The 20981-nt window shown below is 42.7% G+C and overlaps 2 protein-coding genes across 2 annotated transcripts in view; both read left to right on the top strand.

Annotated features, from left to right (window-relative positions):
• The window catches only part of LOC6568694 (nephrin), a 49139-nt gene that overhangs the window by 17424 nt on the left and 10734 nt on the right, over positions 1-20981 (top strand). Inside the window, exons 7-19 of the mRNA XM_043215309.1 lie at positions 400-567; positions 660-791; positions 4641-4777; positions 6415-6568; positions 6639-6776; positions 7016-7180; positions 7776-8060; positions 8126-8407; positions 8470-8893; positions 9109-9275; positions 9637-9825; positions 17832-17983; positions 19392-19503. Coding sequence (XP_043071244.1) covers positions 400-567; positions 660-791; positions 4641-4777; positions 6415-6568; positions 6639-6776; positions 7016-7180; positions 7776-8060; positions 8126-8407; positions 8470-8893; positions 9109-9275; positions 9637-9825; positions 17832-17983; positions 19392-19503 — 2505 coding nt within the window. The remainder of the gene's footprint in view (positions 1-399; positions 568-659; positions 792-4640; positions 4778-6414; positions 6569-6638; positions 6777-7015; positions 7181-7775; positions 8061-8125; positions 8408-8469; positions 8894-9108; positions 9276-9636; positions 9826-17831; positions 17984-19391; positions 19504-20981) is intronic.
• On the top strand, positions 1066-2352 carry LOC116805898. Its single transcript, XM_032741054.1, has one exon. The coding sequence runs from the start codon at positions 1163-1165 to the stop codon at positions 2294-2296; it is 1134 nt and encodes a 377-aa protein (XP_032596945.1). The 5' UTR covers positions 1066-1162; the 3' UTR covers positions 2297-2352.

Below are 20981 nucleotides of genomic sequence, written 5' to 3'. Positions count from 1 at the left end.
CTCAGCAAAAAACCATATCGACTTGAATTTAAGAAATTCGCCATACTTTTGGCACCAAGCGTATAACTCAGCTTATTATTCAGAAAGTATATTTTTGAGAATCTGGAGAAAAACCTTTTAGTTTTCGGAACAGTTTTCTAAACTTCAGTGCGATCTTTTCGCTGAGTGTACTCAGTCTAGCCACTCAGTCAGGTAGTCAGTTAGTCAGCATTAGTTGTTGGAGACAGAATGAGCGATACGCAGCAGCAGCAGCAGCAGAAGCAGCAGCAGATGTGTGTGTGTGTGTGTGCGGCATGCCACAAGTGATGCAGAGCATGGCTTATTAAATATTAATGCTCAGCAAAATTACTCGGCTCCAATTTAACTGTATTTTTCTACCCCTAACTGCTAACTCAACAGTCGCACCTTCGCAAGTGACAGTGACGGGACCGACGGAGGCGCGCGTCGGCGATGTGGTGCCACTGATGTGTGCCACGGCGCCCTCGAATCCGCCCGCAGAGATCAAGTGGATGGTGGGTGGTCGTCAAATACGCAATGCCACCACCAAGACGACAGTCAGCCCCGAAGGTGAGTCTGAACTTTCTTTTATATAAATTTATATATATATATGTATGAATAAATATAAATTCATATATCATCTATGCGATTTGGCATTTCAGGCGGCTCCATAACCACCTCGAATTTCACCACTACCGTGGAGCCGAATAAGCGTTCCTTGGTTGTCATCTGTCATGGCCTCAACATGCAACTAACGGAAAATGTTGTTGCCACACACACGATCAATGTGCTATGTGAGTACGAAAAGCATTAAATTTATTATTTATTTATTTTAACATTTATGTATTTATTTTTAAAAATCAACCGTGACGAGCCTCAAGTTGATAATTCCTTTATAGAGTTCTGACTACATTTCTGACTGGTTTTCAAACTCAAAAATTCCCTTTCGAAAACTGCATATTCAATCTGATTATTAGTCGATAGCAATAATCGATAGATTAGTCGACACCTCCTAGAAAATAACCCTAATTTAATTTGACTTACATCTGATTACTTTGTGACATTTACAATCAATTTGTTGTTGCTATCAGAACTCAAAAATTTTCATTCAAAAGCTGTATATTTATATTTGGCTTATTATTGCTGCATTATACATTTTCTAAATATGTACGAAATTCCGCAATGTATTTCCAACGATTCCTTCGAGGCGGTGCCTCATTCGGTCTCCGGTCAAAAATCTCATACGTCCTCTGTGTCCCTGGCGAAGTTGCCACGCAAGAAGCTTACACTGAAGATGAAGCGGAAGCAACGAAGGGAAACGTTGAAGAATTTGCCCCCATTGGAGGCGAATCGTCTGCTGATGTGGCGCGAACATCGCCAACGCATGCTGAACGTTGTCAGTGAGTTGGACAGATCTCCGCCCACCTTTCAGGCAGTGCGTCTGACCGGCGTGAATGTGTTGCGCGAGAATGCGGACACATTTATGCAACGCACCCGGGATAATATCCAGATGCTGGTGGGTCTCACGCAGACAATGCGCACCCATGGCGTCATCAATCCCTTCCGCTACGAGGCACCGTTTGTCATGTCCGCCGTGCCAGGCATCATTGGCAATTTGGAGCGCATGGAACGGGATAATAGAGATCTAGGCAGACGCATCCGAGATGTGGTTAGCGAAGTGGATTCCGGTCTAAGGCCAGATGCCAAAGGCGATGATCAAGTGCAAACTCAACCATTTACGATGCCCAACCAGGCGTTGGCCAAATACAAAGCGTTCCATCTCAACTTGCCCACCACGGACAAAGAGCGCTGGCAACTTTTCCGTCCGCGCATCTACTTTGACATCTATCTGAAGGATACACGGCCGCTTGGCCGTTTTGTCGTGCAGCTGTACACTGAGGCGGCACCGCTGGTGGTGCTCCATTTGGTACGCTGTTGCATGTGCAACATGCACAATAAGTTCCTGATCAAGCGACTCTTTCCTGGCCTCTGGCTGGACGTCGAGTTGCCCATAGAACATGAATCACCGTTGCATCGGCGCCTGGAATACGATGGCAAGATCATCGACCATGGTGCCTACGACTATGTGCTCTCCTTTAGCAAGGATCACCTGCAGGGTTTCCGTGACAACATGTTCTTCTCGGTCTCCTTTAAGCCCCTCAGTGTGGTGAATGGTTCTCGCGTTGGTTTCGGTCATGTCGTCAAGGGTGGCAAGATCCTCGAGTGCCTGCAGAGCTACGGCACCAAGAATGGCACACTCAGTCGTGGCATTCTCTTCACCAGTTGCGGCGTTCTTTAATATTCACTTAGTTAAAAACTAAATTCCAATTAAAGCAAAAGTTGTCAATCACCCGATTTGACTATGTTTTCTTTCCTCATTTAATTTTGTGTTTTACAGAAAAGTTGTAAGTCTGTATTTTGTTCTTTTTAAATTTATCGTGTATAATTTGGTGCCTTGGTATCAATGCTATGAGGCGGCTTCCCCAATGTGTATCGCCAATGTGCGCTGAAGCCAAATCAGAACCAGAGCTGCAATTTAATGATGTGTCCAAGCCAAAGATTGAGATAATGAAATTGTCCAAAAAAAAGAAGAATCCATTTTCGAAACAAGCCAATTTGTATCAGGACCATCGCCATCGAGTGTTGACCATGAAGACTAAGCTGGATACGAATCCACCCCATTTGCATGCATCCCTCGTAACTGGGGTGTCTGGATTGCATCAGAATGCCATATCGTACATGGAGCGGACCACGAAGAATATTCAGATGCTGATCGACCTGTCGAAGCTGATGCGAACCCATGGTGCCATCGAACCATTCCGCTACGAGCGTGTCATTACCGCGTCCTCGATACCGATGATCCTTAAGAATCTGCAGCGAATCGATCAGGAGAACAGGGATATGGTCAAACGTCTGTTGGATGTGGTCAGTGAGGTGGACACCGGCCTGGGGACGAGGCTTAAAAGCACGCCAAAGTGCAGCCAACAGTTCGATAAACCCTTTATTATGCCCGACAAGGGTCTGGCCAAGTACAAGGATTATCATATCACGTTGCCAACGACGGACAAGCAACGCTGGCGTCTGCTGCGACCGCACATCTACTTTGACATCCATATGAGGGATGCGCGCGCACTCGGCCGCATCGTTGTCGAGCTGTGCACGGAGGCGGCTCCGCTGGTGGTGCTGCACTTAATGCGCTGTTGCCTCTGTGATATGCACAAGAAATTTCTGATTCGACGACTCTTTCCCAATCTTTGGCTTGATGTGACACTGCAGGATAATGGCAGTGTTGAACTGCATCAGCCTCTGGAGTACGATGCCAAGATCGTTGATCATGGCGCGTCCAGTTATGTGCTCTCGTTTAGCAAGGATCACTTGCAGGGCTTTCGCCACCACATGTCCTTCTCCATCTCGTTCAGGCCGTTGTCTGTTGTGAACGGCTCACGGGTTGGTTTCGGCCATGTGGTCAAAGGCCGCAGGATACTCGATTGCCTGCAGAGCTATGGCACCAAAAATGGCAAACTCAGTCGCAGCATCATCTTCACCAGCTGCGGCGTGCTATAAATTCTTTTCGTTGTATTTCTGGGTGTTCAACAAATTTCCCATTTGTCAGTTTACCAAATTTCAAGTATGTCAATAAAATTGTTCATCTGTGCTTTCTTTGGTCGACTGCCAAATAAATGTCAAAAAATAAAAATAAAACTAAAACACGCACACACAATTCGTAGCTGAATCGATGTGTCCAGCTTGTCATCTCTGTTTGCCACGTAGCAGACGCAGGTGTCTTCAACTCCATTATGCTCACATGTTCGACGTCACTCTTCATTTACCTCAATTAGAAGTACTGCAAGTTGCTCTCCGATAGAAACCACAAGACAATAGAGAGCACTTGAAGGCCCTGCTGTTTGGTTGCCTTTTTCGCCGTTGTCCACGCGTCCCTTTTGTGCACTCCTGCAGCGCTAATTAATTTTTCTGACCAGCATCCACAGAAAACACAAGCAGCGTTGCCCAAAAGCGAAAGCCGACTGTGAGATTTACATTTATTACCCATACTGCACAAGCGCCTCGGGGTAATGAGCGTATCTCCACCCCCTACCCACCCACCCACAGCGCCACTCTGTAAAAACCCAACCCATTTTCATATTATGGGCAAATGACAGGGGCTGCTTTGTGCTGACACACTGCAGCTGGCCAGCTTGCCAGTTTGCCAGTTTTGGCCAAAAAGAGAATTCTTTGGGCCATTCTTTCGCAGCAGTAGCAGCGCATTTAGAAATAGAATGTTCAAGGCCGCTCTGTGTGTGTGTGTGTGTGTGTAAGTGTGTCTTATATGGATAGCCCCAAGGGGGCTGCCACCCTCCAAATACTTTACATTTACTTTATGCGCGGCAAATTAAATAATTTTAATTTTTATTGTTTGGCCAGCGACTCGACTCGACTCGACTCGACTCTCGACTCGACATCACAGCGGTTGGTCCTAGTAGGCCATAATTTGTTGGCTGGCTCGTGGCTAAGTTTTTGGCCCAACAGTGTTTTTCTTTTTGGTTTCTTTTCCTTTTCCTTTTGTTTTTGTTTTTGCTTTTTTTTGAGGTCGTTTTATGGTATGTGCTGACGCTGAACACGTTTTTCTGTCTATCTATTCGCAGATCCGCCCGCGCCGCCATTAATTTCGGGCTATATAGAAGGACAAATTATACCAGCTGGGTCGGTGCAAAAACTGCTCTGTGTCTCATCGGGCGGCAATCCGCTGGCAACGTTAACGTGGTATAAAAACGACAAGCGGGTGAGTTTTTTTCTTCGGTTTTTGCACAACATTTTGCTGCATTTGCAGCGCACTAAACTAAACGATATGCAGCACACTGACAAAAAAAAGAAAAACAGAAGTAAAATGTAAATGTAAAGCACACACAGAGACAGATAGGCAGACGGAGCGACAGACGGACCGACAGTCGGAACGTAATGCTATCAACAGCAGACAACAAACATGCACAGAACAATAATGGCCCTTTTGTTGACCATTTCCGCTTCCGGTTTATGGGCTTAAAGTGCTAATAAGGCAGTTCGTCCCGACCGGCTTCGCTGTATCTGGCAGGACACACTTGCATCTATACACTCGAGAAAAATAAGCAACCTGCATTTTAGAAATTCACCAAGGGCAACAACCCATATTGTCTAAAATATATTTTACAAAATATGTCTAATTTGCAGGGAGTTTTTTTTCCCATACGTTAACATGAGCTTTATTGCTGCTTAAATAATTAATTAACATTTGTATTTTATGATTTCCAATATACAACATTTTATATAGTTTAGATAGTTAGATAGTTGATAAATTCATAAATTCATTCAGAAAATCTTTCTATCCTCTCAGTTCGTTTTTTTCCTCAGTGTAGATAGTGTTCTACTTCTTTCGGCTTTGCACCTGTTTGCTTGATGAGGCTATCTGCTTATCTGGCTATGGCTATCTGGGCTGTATCTGGCAATTGTCTCAGTGGCTGAAATACAAATTTAATCTTTGCCTCGATTCGCCATCAGCCAAATGCCATCAGCGGAAGTGGTGGCCACAGTTGCTCAACTGTTCTTGTTGCTGTTGCTGCCACTGTTGCTGTTGCATACTTATGGGTGCTGCCTTCCGTTGCTTCCCGTTGCAGCAGCTGGTTTGCTTGATATACAACAAATGCCAAGTGTCCAAGGCTGCTGCTGGTTGCTGTCACAGAAGCGGAAACAGCAAACAAACAACCGCCACACGCCAAGTTCTCCACACCCCAAGCAAATTCTCCACTTTATCGCCGCTTGCGGTTGTTATCTATCCCAGCCGCCTCATCCACTCCCTTCAGCCTCTGTGGGGGCGGGGGGTGCTCATCTGTGTGCGCAGATTAAATGATATTTTATCAACAAAATTAAAATGCGCTGTGTTTTGTGCTCCTGGCTCCAGCTGCTGCTGGCTGCTGGCTGTTGGCTGTTGCCTGTTGGCTGCTGTTGCCTGAGTCTCTTTGCATATATGCAACATATTGCCAGCAGTTGTTGTTGTTGTCGCACACCTTGTGTGTTATGCCTTTGCCGAGCACTATATAATACTGTTGAAATGTGTAACGCATTAAAGCAGACAACTTGATCAGGTGCAATTTATTATATAGCTGCAAAGAGTACTTTATTATTTTCCAGTAAGAATGAATTAGAATATCTGACAAAAGTAAAAATAGAAATAGTTGTACGGGTATTTAGACTTCTTTCTTGTTATGTGCTTTTCAAAGGTATTGAAAAATACTACTCCGATCGGCCGTATAAAGAATATTCATTCCTGCTCAATAGAACTAGCTGAGTACATTTTTGACAAACCAAAATTGGTTTGTTGTTTGATGCATTTATCATAGAGATGTGTATATTATTATGTATATATGTTGTGCACCTCCTTTCCAGATTAACTCTGTCATTCGAACTGCTGACAGGTCGGTTTCAGCTGAAATAACGATACTGGCCAATGTGACCGACAATCAGGCGCAATATCGTTGCGAGGCCTCGAACAGTGCCACCGAAATTCCACTCTTCGAGTCCACCACGCTCAGTGTGCACTGTGAGTAGTTGTACGAGTTTTTACTGTGGTTGTTGTTGTTGTTGTATGTGTGTGTGTCTACTGCTTACAGTTGCGCCAGAGACGGTAAAAATACGCATTGAACCGGAAGAGCTGAGACCTGGCACAGAGGCAACCATCATTTGCGACTCGAGCTCAAGCAATCCGCCGGCAAAGCTGTCCTGGTGGAAGGATGGCATATCCATTGAAGGTACGTAAGCGCCAATAGAATTGGAACTTTGCCCATGCAGCCGGCAATAGACATGGACTTGGCGGCGCCATTTTCTCCACAGTCGCTGCATTTTTTAAAGGCGTTGCCACGACAACATCCGGCTTTGACTTGGTTTGCTTGCCAGCCAAGTCAGCCAACGTCCAGTTCACTAAAATAATATAACGCCCATACTAATTTCTCTCTCTTTCTCTCTCTCTGTCTCTCCCTCTCAATTGCAGGCATTAATAATACGTCGAAGCCAGGTCTGTGGGGTGGCACCGTGTCCACGCTCGAGTTCAGGCTAAACATCAGCCAGGAAATGAACGGTGTCGTCTACACTTGCCAAAGCGCCAACGAGGCACTGCAGCGCAGCGTCCACGAGGCAACTAGCCTCAATGTCCTGTGTAAGTAGTCAGCTCATCCACTTCTCTACTCTTCATCTGTCGTCGTCTGGCTTCTAATTGAGCAATTAGACCTAGTCACAATTCTTAATTTAAATTTGAATTGAAATTGCAATTTCAATTACAGAAAAAATAGTAGCACCACTCTAACAACAAATCTGTTCAAAGGAACCCATGAATACGTTTTTAGAATACTCATAAAAAAGTGAGAAGGAAAAAAACTATAATTTAAATTTAATTGAAGCTAAAATTAAAAATTAAATATTTATGAAAAAGAAAAAAAATGAATGAGAATATTGAATCAGCATTTTAAAAACGTGCTTTAATAATTATGAAAATAATTATGAAAAAACGATTTCTATAAAAAATGCATAAGTAATGCTATTATTTTTTTCGCTACTTTTTGGCACTTTTTTCAAATCAAAACATAAATTAAATATTGAAGAGAATTTGTTTAGAGGGGGAATACTAAAAAAATAGCAAAACTGAATATATTATTGTTTCATACGTAACAAATAACATTGTAGTAGTGCTATTATTTTGACCACAACTGTATCTGCCATTTCCTTTTTTTTATCCCATTTTTCCTCAATCTCAGTTGGGCCCAAGTTTGTACCGCCCCCGTCGACGACCTCGGTGGGCTTGGAGGGTGAATCGCTGCAGGTGCCGCTGCAGGCGAATGCGAATCCGGAGCTAATCAACTACACGTGGATAAAGAACGGTGCGGTTATACCACAGGATAACCCTGGCGAGCATCGCATCTTTGCCGATGGTGCCGTACTCAACTTTACCAAGCTGCATCGCGAAGATTCTGGCATCTATTCCTGCACCGCCAGCAATTCACAGGGCAAGGCCAGCATCAACATAACAGTTGTCGTCGAATGTGAGTAGATCAAATGAAGGTTTACATGCGATTCGAATCTATCGTAAGCTACCTCTCCCTCCAAGATGGCACCACCATCAAGTCCGTGTCGGAGAATATCATTGTCAGTCCCGGCGAGGATGCAATGCTCTCGTGCAGCGTCGAAGGCAAACCCCTCGAACACGATCATGTCAAATGGGAGCGGGTCGGCTACGAGATGAAGGACAAGACCACAACGACCTTCACAAATGGAACTGCCTATTTGCACATTAAGAACGCCCAGCGCGAAGATGTCGGCAATTTCCGATGTGTGGCCGACAATCATGTCGCGAATCCCACCAATCGCGACGTACTCCTCATTGTTAAATGTAAGTCAAAAACGCCAAAACTTCCCACCGATTATATGCCTAATCTCCAATCTGTGGCACAGTTGCACCCGAGATTACCAAGTCGCCTACGTTGCTGCGTGCAGCAAGTGGCACCGGGGAACGCGGACGGTTGCCTTGCCGGGCACAGGCATCGCCGAGGCCGCAATTTATTTGGCGTCAAGAGCAGAAGGAGCTGCCCATCAATCGTACGTCCAAATACGAAGTGGAGGAGCGCAAGATCGACTCCCTCACCTACGAGTCGACGCTGATTGTCGAGAAAGTGGCGCCTGCCGATTACGGTGCCTACGAGTGTATCGCACGCAACGAACTCGGCGAGGATGTGGAAACGGTGCGATTGGATATAACATCGCCCCCAGAACCACCGCTCAGTCTCAACATACTGAATGTCACCCACGATACGGTGACTGTCGCTTGGACTCCCGGTTTCGATGGCGGTTTAAAGGCGTCTTACCGTGTGCGATATCGGTACGTAAACCCAACCCCAATCCACAATGCCAACCCCATTTGCATGCTCAAGTTCATTCCATTGCAATTACGGCAAATGTCACGGGCACTAATGAAATTGCCAGCTCAGCCAGAAGGATGTGGCAGCACCACTGCCTACCTATCTACCCACCCCCTGCCACAACTCGTTGCACGTCCCAATCGTTCTCATGTGTGGCATATCTGTCTCGTTGCAGCATGGTTGACCGCGAGCAGTACAAATACATTGATGGACTTGCCAACAGTCACAAGCTTACCATCCCCGGCCTGCGTATGAATACTCTATATCTGTTTTCGGTCATGTCATGGAATGATTTGGGACAGAGCTCCTACCTGCCGGATTTGACGCGTGCCCAGACCAAAGGTAAGCAACGAGCATCCGCGCAAAATATTCAAATTAGCTAGCATGGCAGCTGAGCGGGTCTCTCGAACTGCCCATGGATCTGTCAGGCTGCGTGGAATTCTAACGGTTGCTTGACGGGTCTGTCGGACTGCCGAGGGGTCTGTTGGTTAGCCGACGGGTCTGTCCCATTGATTTATGTGGCATTTATGGACAACAGCCGTTGTACTCCTGCTCCTATTATTACTCCCACATCAGCTAGATATTGAATGCGAGACTGTCACAGCTGAATAGCTAACTGCTTTGCTCAATGATCTCTCCTCTCTCACTCTAACTTTATCTTCTGCTGCCCGCCTAATTGGAATTGGATATACAACACACACAGAGGCGCCACCGCCATCGCAGCCCGCTTCATCATTGGGTGGCGGACCACCGACTACCAGCCAAACGCCGTTAGGCGGCACCTCGGGTATGCTGCTAGTGGGCGTGGCAGCTGGCATAACGGTTGTGCTGCTCAATATCTTTGTCATCGGCTGCTGCCTGCACAAGCGCAACGAGAAGCGTCTGAAGCGAGGTACCGCTACTGCTAGTAGTAGTTGTTGCACTTGTTATTGTTATTGTTGCTATTCATCTATTGCCGCAGCATTTCAGCATTCCAGCATTTCATGTAATTTGCATTTTAAACGCCGCCAGTTTTGCCCCTTGTGGCACGTTTCGTGCTCCGGTCAACATCAGGCGCGGCGCTAATTTCATTTACTCTATGCCACAAGTTGAGGCATCCACAGCCACAGTTGCCATTGTGAGTCGTTCCGTAGTCTCTACGTGATTTGCGTCACTTTTGCATTCCTTACCCGGACACGGACACACACACAAACAGAATACTATCCACGCCCCTTTTTGCTACCCATTTGGTCCCCGATGCGTCTGCGTCATTTTTATATTTATTGGAGTTTCTCATTTCGTTTCGTATTTATTTATTATTTTATTTTTGCAAGCATATTTTCCTGTTTTATTTTTATTTTCATTCTCGTTCTCGTTTCGATTCGATTCGTTTGGCTTGCTTTATTTTGGACTTTATTTGCGACATCGTCGTCATCGGCTGGAAACAGGAGTTGAACTGATGCCAACCGAGTTAACGGAGGACTCCACAAATACACCGAATCTGGTCATAATTGCCATCTCTCTGGCGGCATTCGGATTCCTTTTGGTCAATGCGGCGCTCGTTGCTTGGTTCTTTGTGCATCAGCGACGCAAAAAAGGTTCGTTGACACACATTCAATCATTACTTATTATTTTTATTATTATTATCTTTTAACATACCTTAAATAAAAGTTTCTGTGGGGTTTCTTTGCTCTGTCTCCATACTTTTACTGTTTATTGTTATTACGTTCGATTCCTGGGATTGTTGGGGAATCTCACATTTATAGCTTATTATTTTCATTATTATTCTTATTTAAAATATCCGAAATATTTCGTTCGATTCTTGAGTTGTTGGTAGGCGAATCTTAGTTGTTTTTCCATAAATTTCCAGCTTAGTATTATTATTTAACATACCTGACATATTATGTTCGATTCTTGGGTTTGTGAGGAAGTCTCAGTTGTTTCTTCAAACAATTACTACTTAATAGTATTGTTATTATTATTTAACATGCCTTAAATATTACGTTCGATGCTTGGGTTTCTGTGGTGAATTATAAGTTGTTATGTTCGCTTCTTGGGTCTATAGGGGATTTTCCGTTGTTTCTTTGGCATTAAGCTTTGGCCAATTTGCATTTGGATTTAAGTTCAGTGAAAACTCTTATCCCTGGCATTATCTTTGGCTGGCACTTGGCGGCGTTCGCACCACTTCCGCCAACTCAACAGGAAGTAAGCGCGTTGTGCAACTTCCTATTTCTCTCAGTGGACAGAGACGTCGACGTCGACGCCGACATCGCTGCTCACTTTATGCTGCTCACTAAACAATTTCCTGCATATACATAGATGATAGATACACGAATATATATTTCTATGTGCGCACAAAGGTGGGGCTAAAGTTCATGGCTAACAAGGAATATATATACATATATATTTATCTGTCTGGATATATATCGTATATGCGCAATATGCGCTTCTTGTAATTTCCGCGAGCAGACCTGACACAGACACGGAGAACGTGGCAAGGAAACACCAAAAGCAAAAAGGCAAAAGGCGATAAGCAAAAAGGCAAAAATATAAACGAATCGAGAAATAAAAGCACAGCGCTCAAAGCAGTCAACAAGAATATAATGATGACAGAAAATAATGATGCATCCTGGCAACGGACAGCAGTCAGCAGCAAGGACGACCCGCAGGCCATGCCAAGTGCAACTGTTTATTGAACAACGACGTTGCCAAGCAGGCAGGCAGGCAGGCAAGCAGGCAAACAGGCACCCCTTGCCACATGCCATACACCCCATCCAGTTTGCCACACTTTGGCCATTGGCCGAAGACAAATGTGCATCGTTTTCTTAGCTGAACGCACAATCTTACGGAAATCAGATTGCTGCTGCCAGACCACGGACAGACAGACCGAGACAGTACAATGGACAGACAGACAGAAACTCGACTAGAAAATGGAGCATCGGACACGTGCTGTCCGCTTCAATTTGCAGCTGTAGCTACGTATTGTTTATTAATATGGGAATTATATCTCAACAGGCCAAGCGAACGAAATATATATAAATATGAGCAATCCTGCACAAGCCAACCCAATCGACCTATAGAAAATTGCCAACATTTCTTGGCAAGTCAGGTCGCAAGAAGCCAAAACCAAACTTCCAAATGACAGGGCATATAAAAATTCTTGGCCAAGCCATGCGCTTACCAAATTATTTTTCATTGAGCCAAATTTAGTGGTTTAACACGCCACGCAACCTCAACCGGAAACAGAACGAGCACCATTTTCTCAATCAGACTTTGCCCAAATGCAAACGTACCAAAATGATGCATACGCATTTGTACGTGAGTCAAAGAAAGTGCAACTGCAGTCAGGAATCACGAATCTGGGATTTCTACTACAAGCTGTCCTTGGCCATAGTTCGTACAGAGATACTTGTGCATATTACGTATACGCTCCGTTGCATATTTGCAGTTATAATGCATGCTCTTATACACACGGGCAGTGTTTGACTTATAAGTCGCTTAACTTATCTGACAGTTCAACTTTTGACGGCTTAATGGTTCGCTTTGCATACCATATAAAGTTGGAAAAAAGCAGCACGCGTGAATTACTTTTAGCTACACTCCGAAAAAGAACGTCGCCCTGAAAACTAGAAAGTTTTTCTAGTTTTTGGAAGTAATTTTCAAACATAAGAGAACTTTTTATTCTTAAAATTAAAAAGACCTGACAATCCGAAAAATATAGTGCTTTTCCCAAACTCTAAAAATATTTTCTATTATTTAGAAATGCATTTCTAAACAGCAAATATGCAGACCCCGATTCCGAAAAAAATCCATTCTAAAATTCAGAAAGAAGTAATGAAATTTAATGACTCGACTTTTATAAGAATTTGAGGACAATTACAAGTGAATCAGATGAAATGAAGTATTATATGTGAAACTAATTAAGTATATGCGAAATCTTTAAGAAAACCTTCTTGAGAGGTAGACATATATTTTCTAAAACTTAGTTCAATCTTTTTCCTGAGTGTACCCGTCACTTGTATAAATATAATGAAATTTGTTGCACAACAGATAAGCAAATTTGCCGGAGCACGGTATAACATTATACCTCGCTCTCTCTCTCTCTCTCTCTCTCTCACTCTCTCTCTCTCTCTCTGTCTTGCTCTGTTTGTCTGTGTTTGTATTTCATTTAATGAAGTTCGACTCGTTGAAAAAGCTCCCTGTTGCAACAGCAAGGATCTGCAGTTGGCGCTTTTGTCCGCATCCTCCATTCTCAATGCCTGTGTCGGAGTCTGTCTGTGAAATGTGGGCCAAGATTTTTGACATTATGAGCGTTAAGCGCGAAGCGAGAAACGAGGCACTTCTCTCTACTAGCGAAGCATGAACAGGACACAGCCGCAGGACAAAAATAATATATTTTTCTTAGAATTCAGTTTACTTTATTATACGGGATGAGCGGGAATCGGTATTAGTATGGGTATAAAAGCACTTGGTCATTTCTATCCTCTATTTCCAGTTGCACGCAGCAGTTGTATTTGAACAAATGACGCGTTTGAATATGAGATGCAAGAACCCCAAACAAATTCGGACTCCCCCCTCTCCATCTCCCTCTATCCCTCCTCCCACTCAAGTGCGACAAAAGAAATGCATATTTCAGTCTTAACAGCCGCTTGTTACAAACCAAAAAATAAAAAACTATTAAGCGAGCCAGAAGGCTGCCAGCCAAAAGAGGAAAAAAAATTGTTAAAAAGAGAACTGTCTTGCCCAAAAAATATTTTTTATGACAATGTTCGGCTAGCTTTTGCTGCCGCTTCCATAAGCTGATAACTGACAATGCCCAAAAGCATTTTTCCCCGTTTCTTTTTTTTTTTTTTTGCCATAAAGGAGTTGTCAGGGAAACTGGTGCGTTGGCCAGAATGACAGCGTTTGCTAAAAGCCCCCGAGTGGGTGGACAAGAGTGCGAACCGGAAGAGAATATGGAATAGGGAAGGGGCAAGGGAGGAAAGAGGGAACTTGGCGGGAAATTGAGACTGGCGGACAGCTTTGGGCCCGGAGAGTTATCTGTGCATATTTCAATGCTTTCGCTAGCTAGAAACTTGACTTGTGGGCTGCTTGCTTGTTAGTTGCTGTTGCTGTTACTGTTACTGTTACTGTTGTGTTTTGGACCCTTGGATATGCATTTTTAATGTGCATTTGTGCTTTTGTGTCAAAATGCCGCAACACGGAAATGAAAATCACCCTCAGCCTCAGCATCAGTCCCAGTCCCAGTTCATCACCCCCAAAAAAGAGACGGAAATCATCCCAGCTGTGTGCCGCAGCGGACATGTCTAAGAAGCTTTCGCCATTTCAGTTGACCGATAAACTATGCCAAAAGTCCACTGTGGTTGGCGCTTCAACTTTTCGGCTGTTCCCTCCCCTTGGTCATTGACCTCGGCTGGACATTGGTTGGCTGCCACATATATACATTTATCATTTCTAATGATTACCGCCTTTTCAGATATGAAGTGAGCTAAAAAAAAAACCTTGACTTTTCATTCAATTAGTTTTTGGGCATTACTTTTTTTTGCCAATATGAAATATTAAAATGGCTATTTAGCAAATACTTAATTTAATTTATTATTTCTTTTTCATGTCAACTAAAATTAGTCGACATAACGAATATATTAAATTAAATTAAAAATAAAATTTAACAGCGACACAGAAACACACACACACAAACTAGTGTGGATAGTGTAGGGTGGGGGGTTGCCAGACCAGGCAAAAGTTTTATGCCAACGTTGCCACAAGCCATAAGCGAGATAGCGAGAAAACAAACGAAAATCACTTGACTTTAACACTCCTTAAACAATTGACTACTCAACTCGGACTCTGGCTCTGACACTGGCTCTGGCCATCGAATCTATTGAGATAAGCACATACACACACACACACACACACACATATATATATATATATATATAAATACAGACACAGGCTGTCATTGACGCCGTTGCCAATGTCCAAAAGTTAAAAAGTTTGCTGCTGAGGTTTGCTATCCCAAATTGAATGCTTAAAAATTGTCTTCTCACATGCTTCTATATATGGCTATATGCTTTTGAGTTGATCAATATTCTCACAATTTGTGAACTAAACAAGTAGGAATGCTGTAGTCGAATGAGCTCCACTTCGATATACCCCGTAAACCAGCTGTTAAATATTAAACATAAATCTAGTTTTATTGTCAAACTTGTCTTCTCTCCCAACTGGTAAATATTCAATATTATATTCTAGATTTTGTGTAATGTAAGCATGCTAGGAAGTACTCTCATTTCTTATGGCAGGCACAGTTAGTGAAGAGTAAAAAGAAACTAAGATCAATATGATAATGTATTTTATATATATGCCTCATGGAGTTGCAGTCGCTTCCTCCTACCAGTTATGTAGATTGCCACAAAACCATTATACCCGTTATACCCTTTTTCAATGGGTTCAGTGTATATACAAAAAGCAAACTGGCGTTTAGGTTTAGGTCAAGAGAAGTAAGGCAAGCACAGAAGACTCTGGCAAACACTTGTCACACTGTGCATTCTGCTGACAAAAAAGTCAGTAAAGTCCGAATATAACTGGCAGGTTATTTTTTTTTCTTGCCAGAGATTAAGAGAAAAAGCTTCGAAGCAGACGTAACCGTCAACGCAGCGACGTCATTAACTCTACTGACGACCGCAAAAGCTGTCTAAGCCGATCCCCCCCCCCCCCCCCCTCCCACTCGATCCTTATATACATATATAAATGTATATATATATATATATTGGCAGGAGGAAAGCGGAACAAATCCGTTCACTCGCTGTCTGTTTGCTTGTCTGCCCAGATTTTTGGGTTTTGTCGTGGCATAAGTGCAAAATTTGTAATCTCTGTGTTCGGGCACAAAGTGCAGCAGCAACAGCGTCCTCTCGGACGCTGTCGTCGGGTACAGTCAACCACCCTCCCCTTTACCACCCCCCCCATCCCCCCCCACCCCTCCACTCCATTCACGAGTTCTGTGTGGGTTTTTGACAGTGATAAGCTTGGCAGCCCAATCTTTAATTCAGTCTATACTCAGAACTGGCCAGTTGGCAGATTGGTTTGAAAAGTCGAGTTTACCTTTGACAATCGCAGCGTTTTTTATATATATATATAGACGGGTCTATTTTAATTTGATATATATGTGTATACATATATTGAAGACAGAACCATTCATTTTAACCTTTTAAAGTTGATTGCGGTTTTAATTTTTTATTGTTGTCGTTTCCTCTGGCTTTGCTGGCTGCTGCCACGTGTCAGCGTGAATAAGACATATGACAAAAGCAATAAAAAAAAACTTTTAAAATAAAATGTGTAAAAAATATGCTTTTAATTCACTAAACTATGAATGCATTCGCACAGCATTCGTGAGTGCAACTACTGCGAGGCAACATATTTTATTTACTACTTACGGACAGCCCATATTAAATACGCGACGACGTGTCCACAACAGACTGGGGCAACTCGACAACTGACGACCGCTGCTCTTGAATTCATTCACATTTAATTACTTTGTTGAAATTAATGCTAGTTATGTTGAGAATCTTATGGAATTAGCTTATTGTTGATTAGTGATATCAGCCATCGGCTGACAACAGTTTTAACATGTGTATTTTAGGCTGAAATTCTGTAAAAATGCTTCCCAAAAAAATCGGATTGGAATGAATTTCATGTTTAAGTTATACCCTATGGAATCCATTTTGGAATGGCTTAATTATACCTTCAAATAAAAAATACTATTTAAATTTGAAATTCATATACAAAGTCTGCAAATGATTTTAACTGCAAGCTCGAGGACTATATTCGATGTTAGTTTTTAATAACTAACATTTTTTAAAAGTGCTGCCAAGGAAATAGCAACAATAACAACACGTAGCTACTAAAATAGTTCAAGTTATTTTCAAACAAAATATTACAAATAATCTATAACAATGTTTTTCTTAACTTTTATTTTCTTTTCCAATGGAATCTGCAACTGAACCTGAACAACTCAACACGATGCTGCTTTTGTGCGAATATGGAAACAACTTATGATGCAAATGCACTCAATAAATTTACACACACACACACACTCGCGCACACACTTGGCACACACACACTTTATACAAACATCACATTGACTTTGTGGAAAACACGTGTTAACCATGTGGCGCGGTCATTTTGTCGTTGCCATTTGTGAAAATGTGCCATGAATCATTTAATGGCATTTTATATAAAAATTTAATTGCATTTTACTCTATCCCTCTCTCTCACTCTCTCGTTCTCTCTGTTTTTCTCTCTCATGAAATTCTACGCATCACCGAACTGAACATCGTGCATTGATTTTAACCCTTGACCAACGTCAACAACAATCCAAAAAAAATGCGTCGGCATAAAAATGGATGACGATGCTGGCAATGCACCAAATGTGAATAATTTAACACAATGCACACACACACACACACACACACATACACACACCCACATCCACACCCCCTTCTCTCACCCACCCACCCCCCGTCTGGGCAACAAATTTGCTTGCTGTGCACTTTGGAAAATCTTTCCTATTTGCATTTGATTTGCATTGCCTGAAACTATACCCATCCCCTTACATCCACACACACTCTCACACACGCCCACATCTACGCCTCTGGCATAACAACAACAACGACAACAATTGGGGTGCTCCGCCCGTGCGGTGTTCCAAATGACTGGCGCACTGCGTTTTGCCTGCTTGCCGCCCAATCAATTTTCGGCATGTCACTGCCAATTACACCTTTTCAATATTTGCGCCGCATACTTTCTACCCACCTGTCTTCTTTTTCCTCTGCCATCCCACTATCTATCTCTCCATCACTCTCTCTCTCTCTCTCTCTCTCTCTTTCTGCATCCTCTCTTATTCTCTGTGTTTGTCGCATCCAGTGGCGGAAACTACAAATCAACCAGGCAAAACGGCGACCATCGAAATGTACGCGCCCAGCTCGTACAATGACACCGTTACCGGCGAGACACTGTCCAGCGTGTCGGAGAAGAGCGAGTCCTACTCCAATGAGGGCAGTCAGCCGGAATACATTGTGAGTATACCAAACACACAACCACACACACACACACACACACACACAACCACACACTACACTCAACAAAAAGAAATTCTACTTTATTTTTAGAAATAATAGAAATGAATTAGAAAGGTGTCTTTAGATGTCTTAGAAATATTTTCTATTATTAAGAAATGCATTTCTAAAAAGTAGAACTCAAAACCATAATTCTTAAAAAAAAACTGCAGTTTTTGAAATTCATAAAATAATCGTTACTAATTCTGAATTCCACAAGAGTTTTATTATGCTCTCTCGACTGTTAGAGTTTGTCTGTTGTCGAATTTAATAAGACGATTAAGTTAAGTGAATTTTATGAGCTATCTAAAAATTCGAATTTCTAAAATTCAGTACAAATTTTGTTTTGCTGAGTGTACAAACGAACGAACGAATTCAGTTTTTAGTTCCACTTTTTAAACCAAAACTATTTTTGCTGGTTTTGTTTGGTGTGCATGAATATGCAATTTGTAAACGAGCTTGGGGCCCACAGAGAAATGTCGCCTTATCCAGCGAGGAGCTGGCAAAGAAGGTAGCAAAACAACGTGCATTAAGCCAGTTGTCACCCAAAAAAAGAAAAAAAAAAAAGAAACAGACAAAAAAATGATGGGCTGCCTTAAGTTATTGCCAGTAGCTTGAAATTACAACTGAACGCCGCAACTCGAACTGAGGCTGGGAATATGATGTGGATGGGGATACGGATGGAGTTTGGGTTGTGGGTAGAGACTGTTGACATCGAGGTCGCCGGAACTGGATGCCAGTTGAAGCAAGCAGCCGGAAGCAGCGGCATGCTAAGACGTCGTGATTAATTACGCACTGCTGATGTTAATAATGATGAGCGCGAGTCCAAAACCAAAACCAACTCGTGGCAAGGACAACGGCAAACAAATCGTTTCAAATTATTAAAATCATTTATTACCAACGTAATCTTGCTGTGCGACAAAGTAACCACAAAAACTGCCGCCTAATGCTCAATGTTGAAGCCCTCAACTCAACTCATCTCAACTCTCAACTCTGGCTGGTGTCTGTTATAAATCAGCAATGCGTATACGCAACGTGCAACCGCCCCCGTCGACAAACTGACAGACTGACAGCTGGACGGACTGAGAAGGTGTCGTCCATGTCGTCGCTGTCATTGCCGGCTGTCAATTATGCGCCAATGACTTTCAACGCCCTCCGCAAAACAACAGACTCAAGTGCGGAATAATTACGGAAAAGTGTTTCAGGCCAAAATCAGTTTCAATTTCAGATATGGAGATCTCAAGTTGAAAATTGTTGGTTGTTGTTGAGCTGCATTTCGCTGATTGTTTTATTTAGTTCACAAATTGATTAAATCATATTAATTATTCAAATCGAAAATCAAAAATGTATAACTCTCATATTTTTGCAGGATGAGGCGCGAAAGAAGGCAGCATCGACGTATCTGGTGGAGAGTGCGGATATGCCGCCGCCCAGATATCAAAAGGATGGCACACTGCCAGCATTATATCCAAATAATATGGGTAAGTCAAGATCGGGCTAAAGCAGTGATAACGCTCGCTGTAGATAACAAAAAGTGCACATAAAACGCATTTAAGATAATTAACTTTTGACCAACAAGCAAAGAAACAAGAAAAACAAACTTTGTACGAGTGCTGTCAGCATGTCAGGAGTCCGTTTCGTGTTGCAACTGCCCTTCCACTTCCCACTTTCCACTTGCCAATTCACAGTGTGCTCGCTGCAGTTGTTGCCTGATTTGATGCCATGATTGCAATCAAAGCTAAAAATAAAAGCGATGTAAAAACGGAAATCGCTAAAAATGCACACAAAAACACACACACAACTAGCGAGAGAGCAGCATGTAGCATGCAGCATGCGGCATGCAGCAAGAACTAATACCCCAAGTACGCCGCGGCAGCTGAAAATTCAATTTGAGTGCGCAACATCTCCATCTTAATTGTAATTGAGCAGCAAAGTTTTTTGCGAGTCTTGATTTTCAATTGAGTCATGAGAGTGGCTGAGTGTGGCTGAGAGTGTGTGTGATTGTGTGTGCGAGTGTGTGTGTGTGAGTGTGTGTGTGAGTGTGTGTGTGTGAGTGTGTGCACACTGGAAACCAAATCACGTTCTACGCTGCTGCTGCTTTAATTTAAGAAGGAGTCACAATTTAAGGAATACCGATCGCATCTATCTATCTATCAGCCCTGGAAATTACCGTATGAAAATGGAAAAATAATAACTGTAAAGGAAAGAAAGGAGAACGTAAAGAACGAAAGGAAAAGACAATAGTCGTGGCATTATAATAACATTGAGAGACACTGCTGAAAGCAACGGCAGCTGCATTTGAAATGCAAAGCGTAAAAATAATAAAAATACATTAGCTGCAAACTTTTGGCCTCTGTCTTCTGTCTGTCCCGTCTGTCTGTATGTCCTGTCTTGTCGCTTTGTCACTTGGCCTCTCTCTCTTTCTCTCTCGCTCTCTCTCGCACTCTTTGTCTCTGTCTCGACTCGAAAGTAAAATACAATTACCTTATGTCAACGAATTTGGCAAGTGGAGCTTACTTCAAAAGTAGCTGCCATTACAGCAACAAGGCCAATAGCAACGACTTGCTTGCCTTTCCACAAATAAACGGAGACGACTCCAGCACGCGTAATTATGTATGCGGCTGCGTGCTAAAAAACAAAAAACAAAAAACTGAAAGAAAGAAAGAAAAAAAACACAAACGTCAACAAAAAAACATAAAAAAAGAAACCATAGAAAAACACGCGAACGGATGAAAGAAAAAGATGTGAAAACAAAAATCTCCCCAGCGGCAGCAAAATTAAAATGCTTGCCGGAAACTGAATCTCAAACAAGCCCTCAAGGCTATAATTCCCCATGAGGAAGAGCTGTCTGGATATATATACAAATGTATGTACATAGCTACACTCAGAAAAAAAGTGCCCTGAAGTAAATAAGTTTTTCTTGTTTTTTTGGAAGCAACAAAAACAAGAAAATCCATTT

The sequence above is a fragment of the Drosophila grimshawi genome, unplaced genomic scaffold (genome assembly GCF_018153295.1).
Source record: "Drosophila grimshawi isolate 15287-2541.00 unplaced genomic scaffold, ASM1815329v1 contig_1367, whole genome shotgun sequence".
NCBI lineage: Eukaryota > Metazoa > Arthropoda > Insecta > Diptera > Drosophilidae > Drosophila > Drosophila grimshawi.
Note: the sequence above shows the minus strand (reverse complement) of the source record. Positions and strands in the feature narration are given on the sequence as shown.

What these genes read in the sequence shown, in the direction of transcription:
- LOC116805898 (XM_032741054.1), top strand. Translation starts at nt 1,163, where the DNA reads ATGTACGAAATTCCGCAATGTATTTCCAACGATTCCTTCGAGGCGGTG.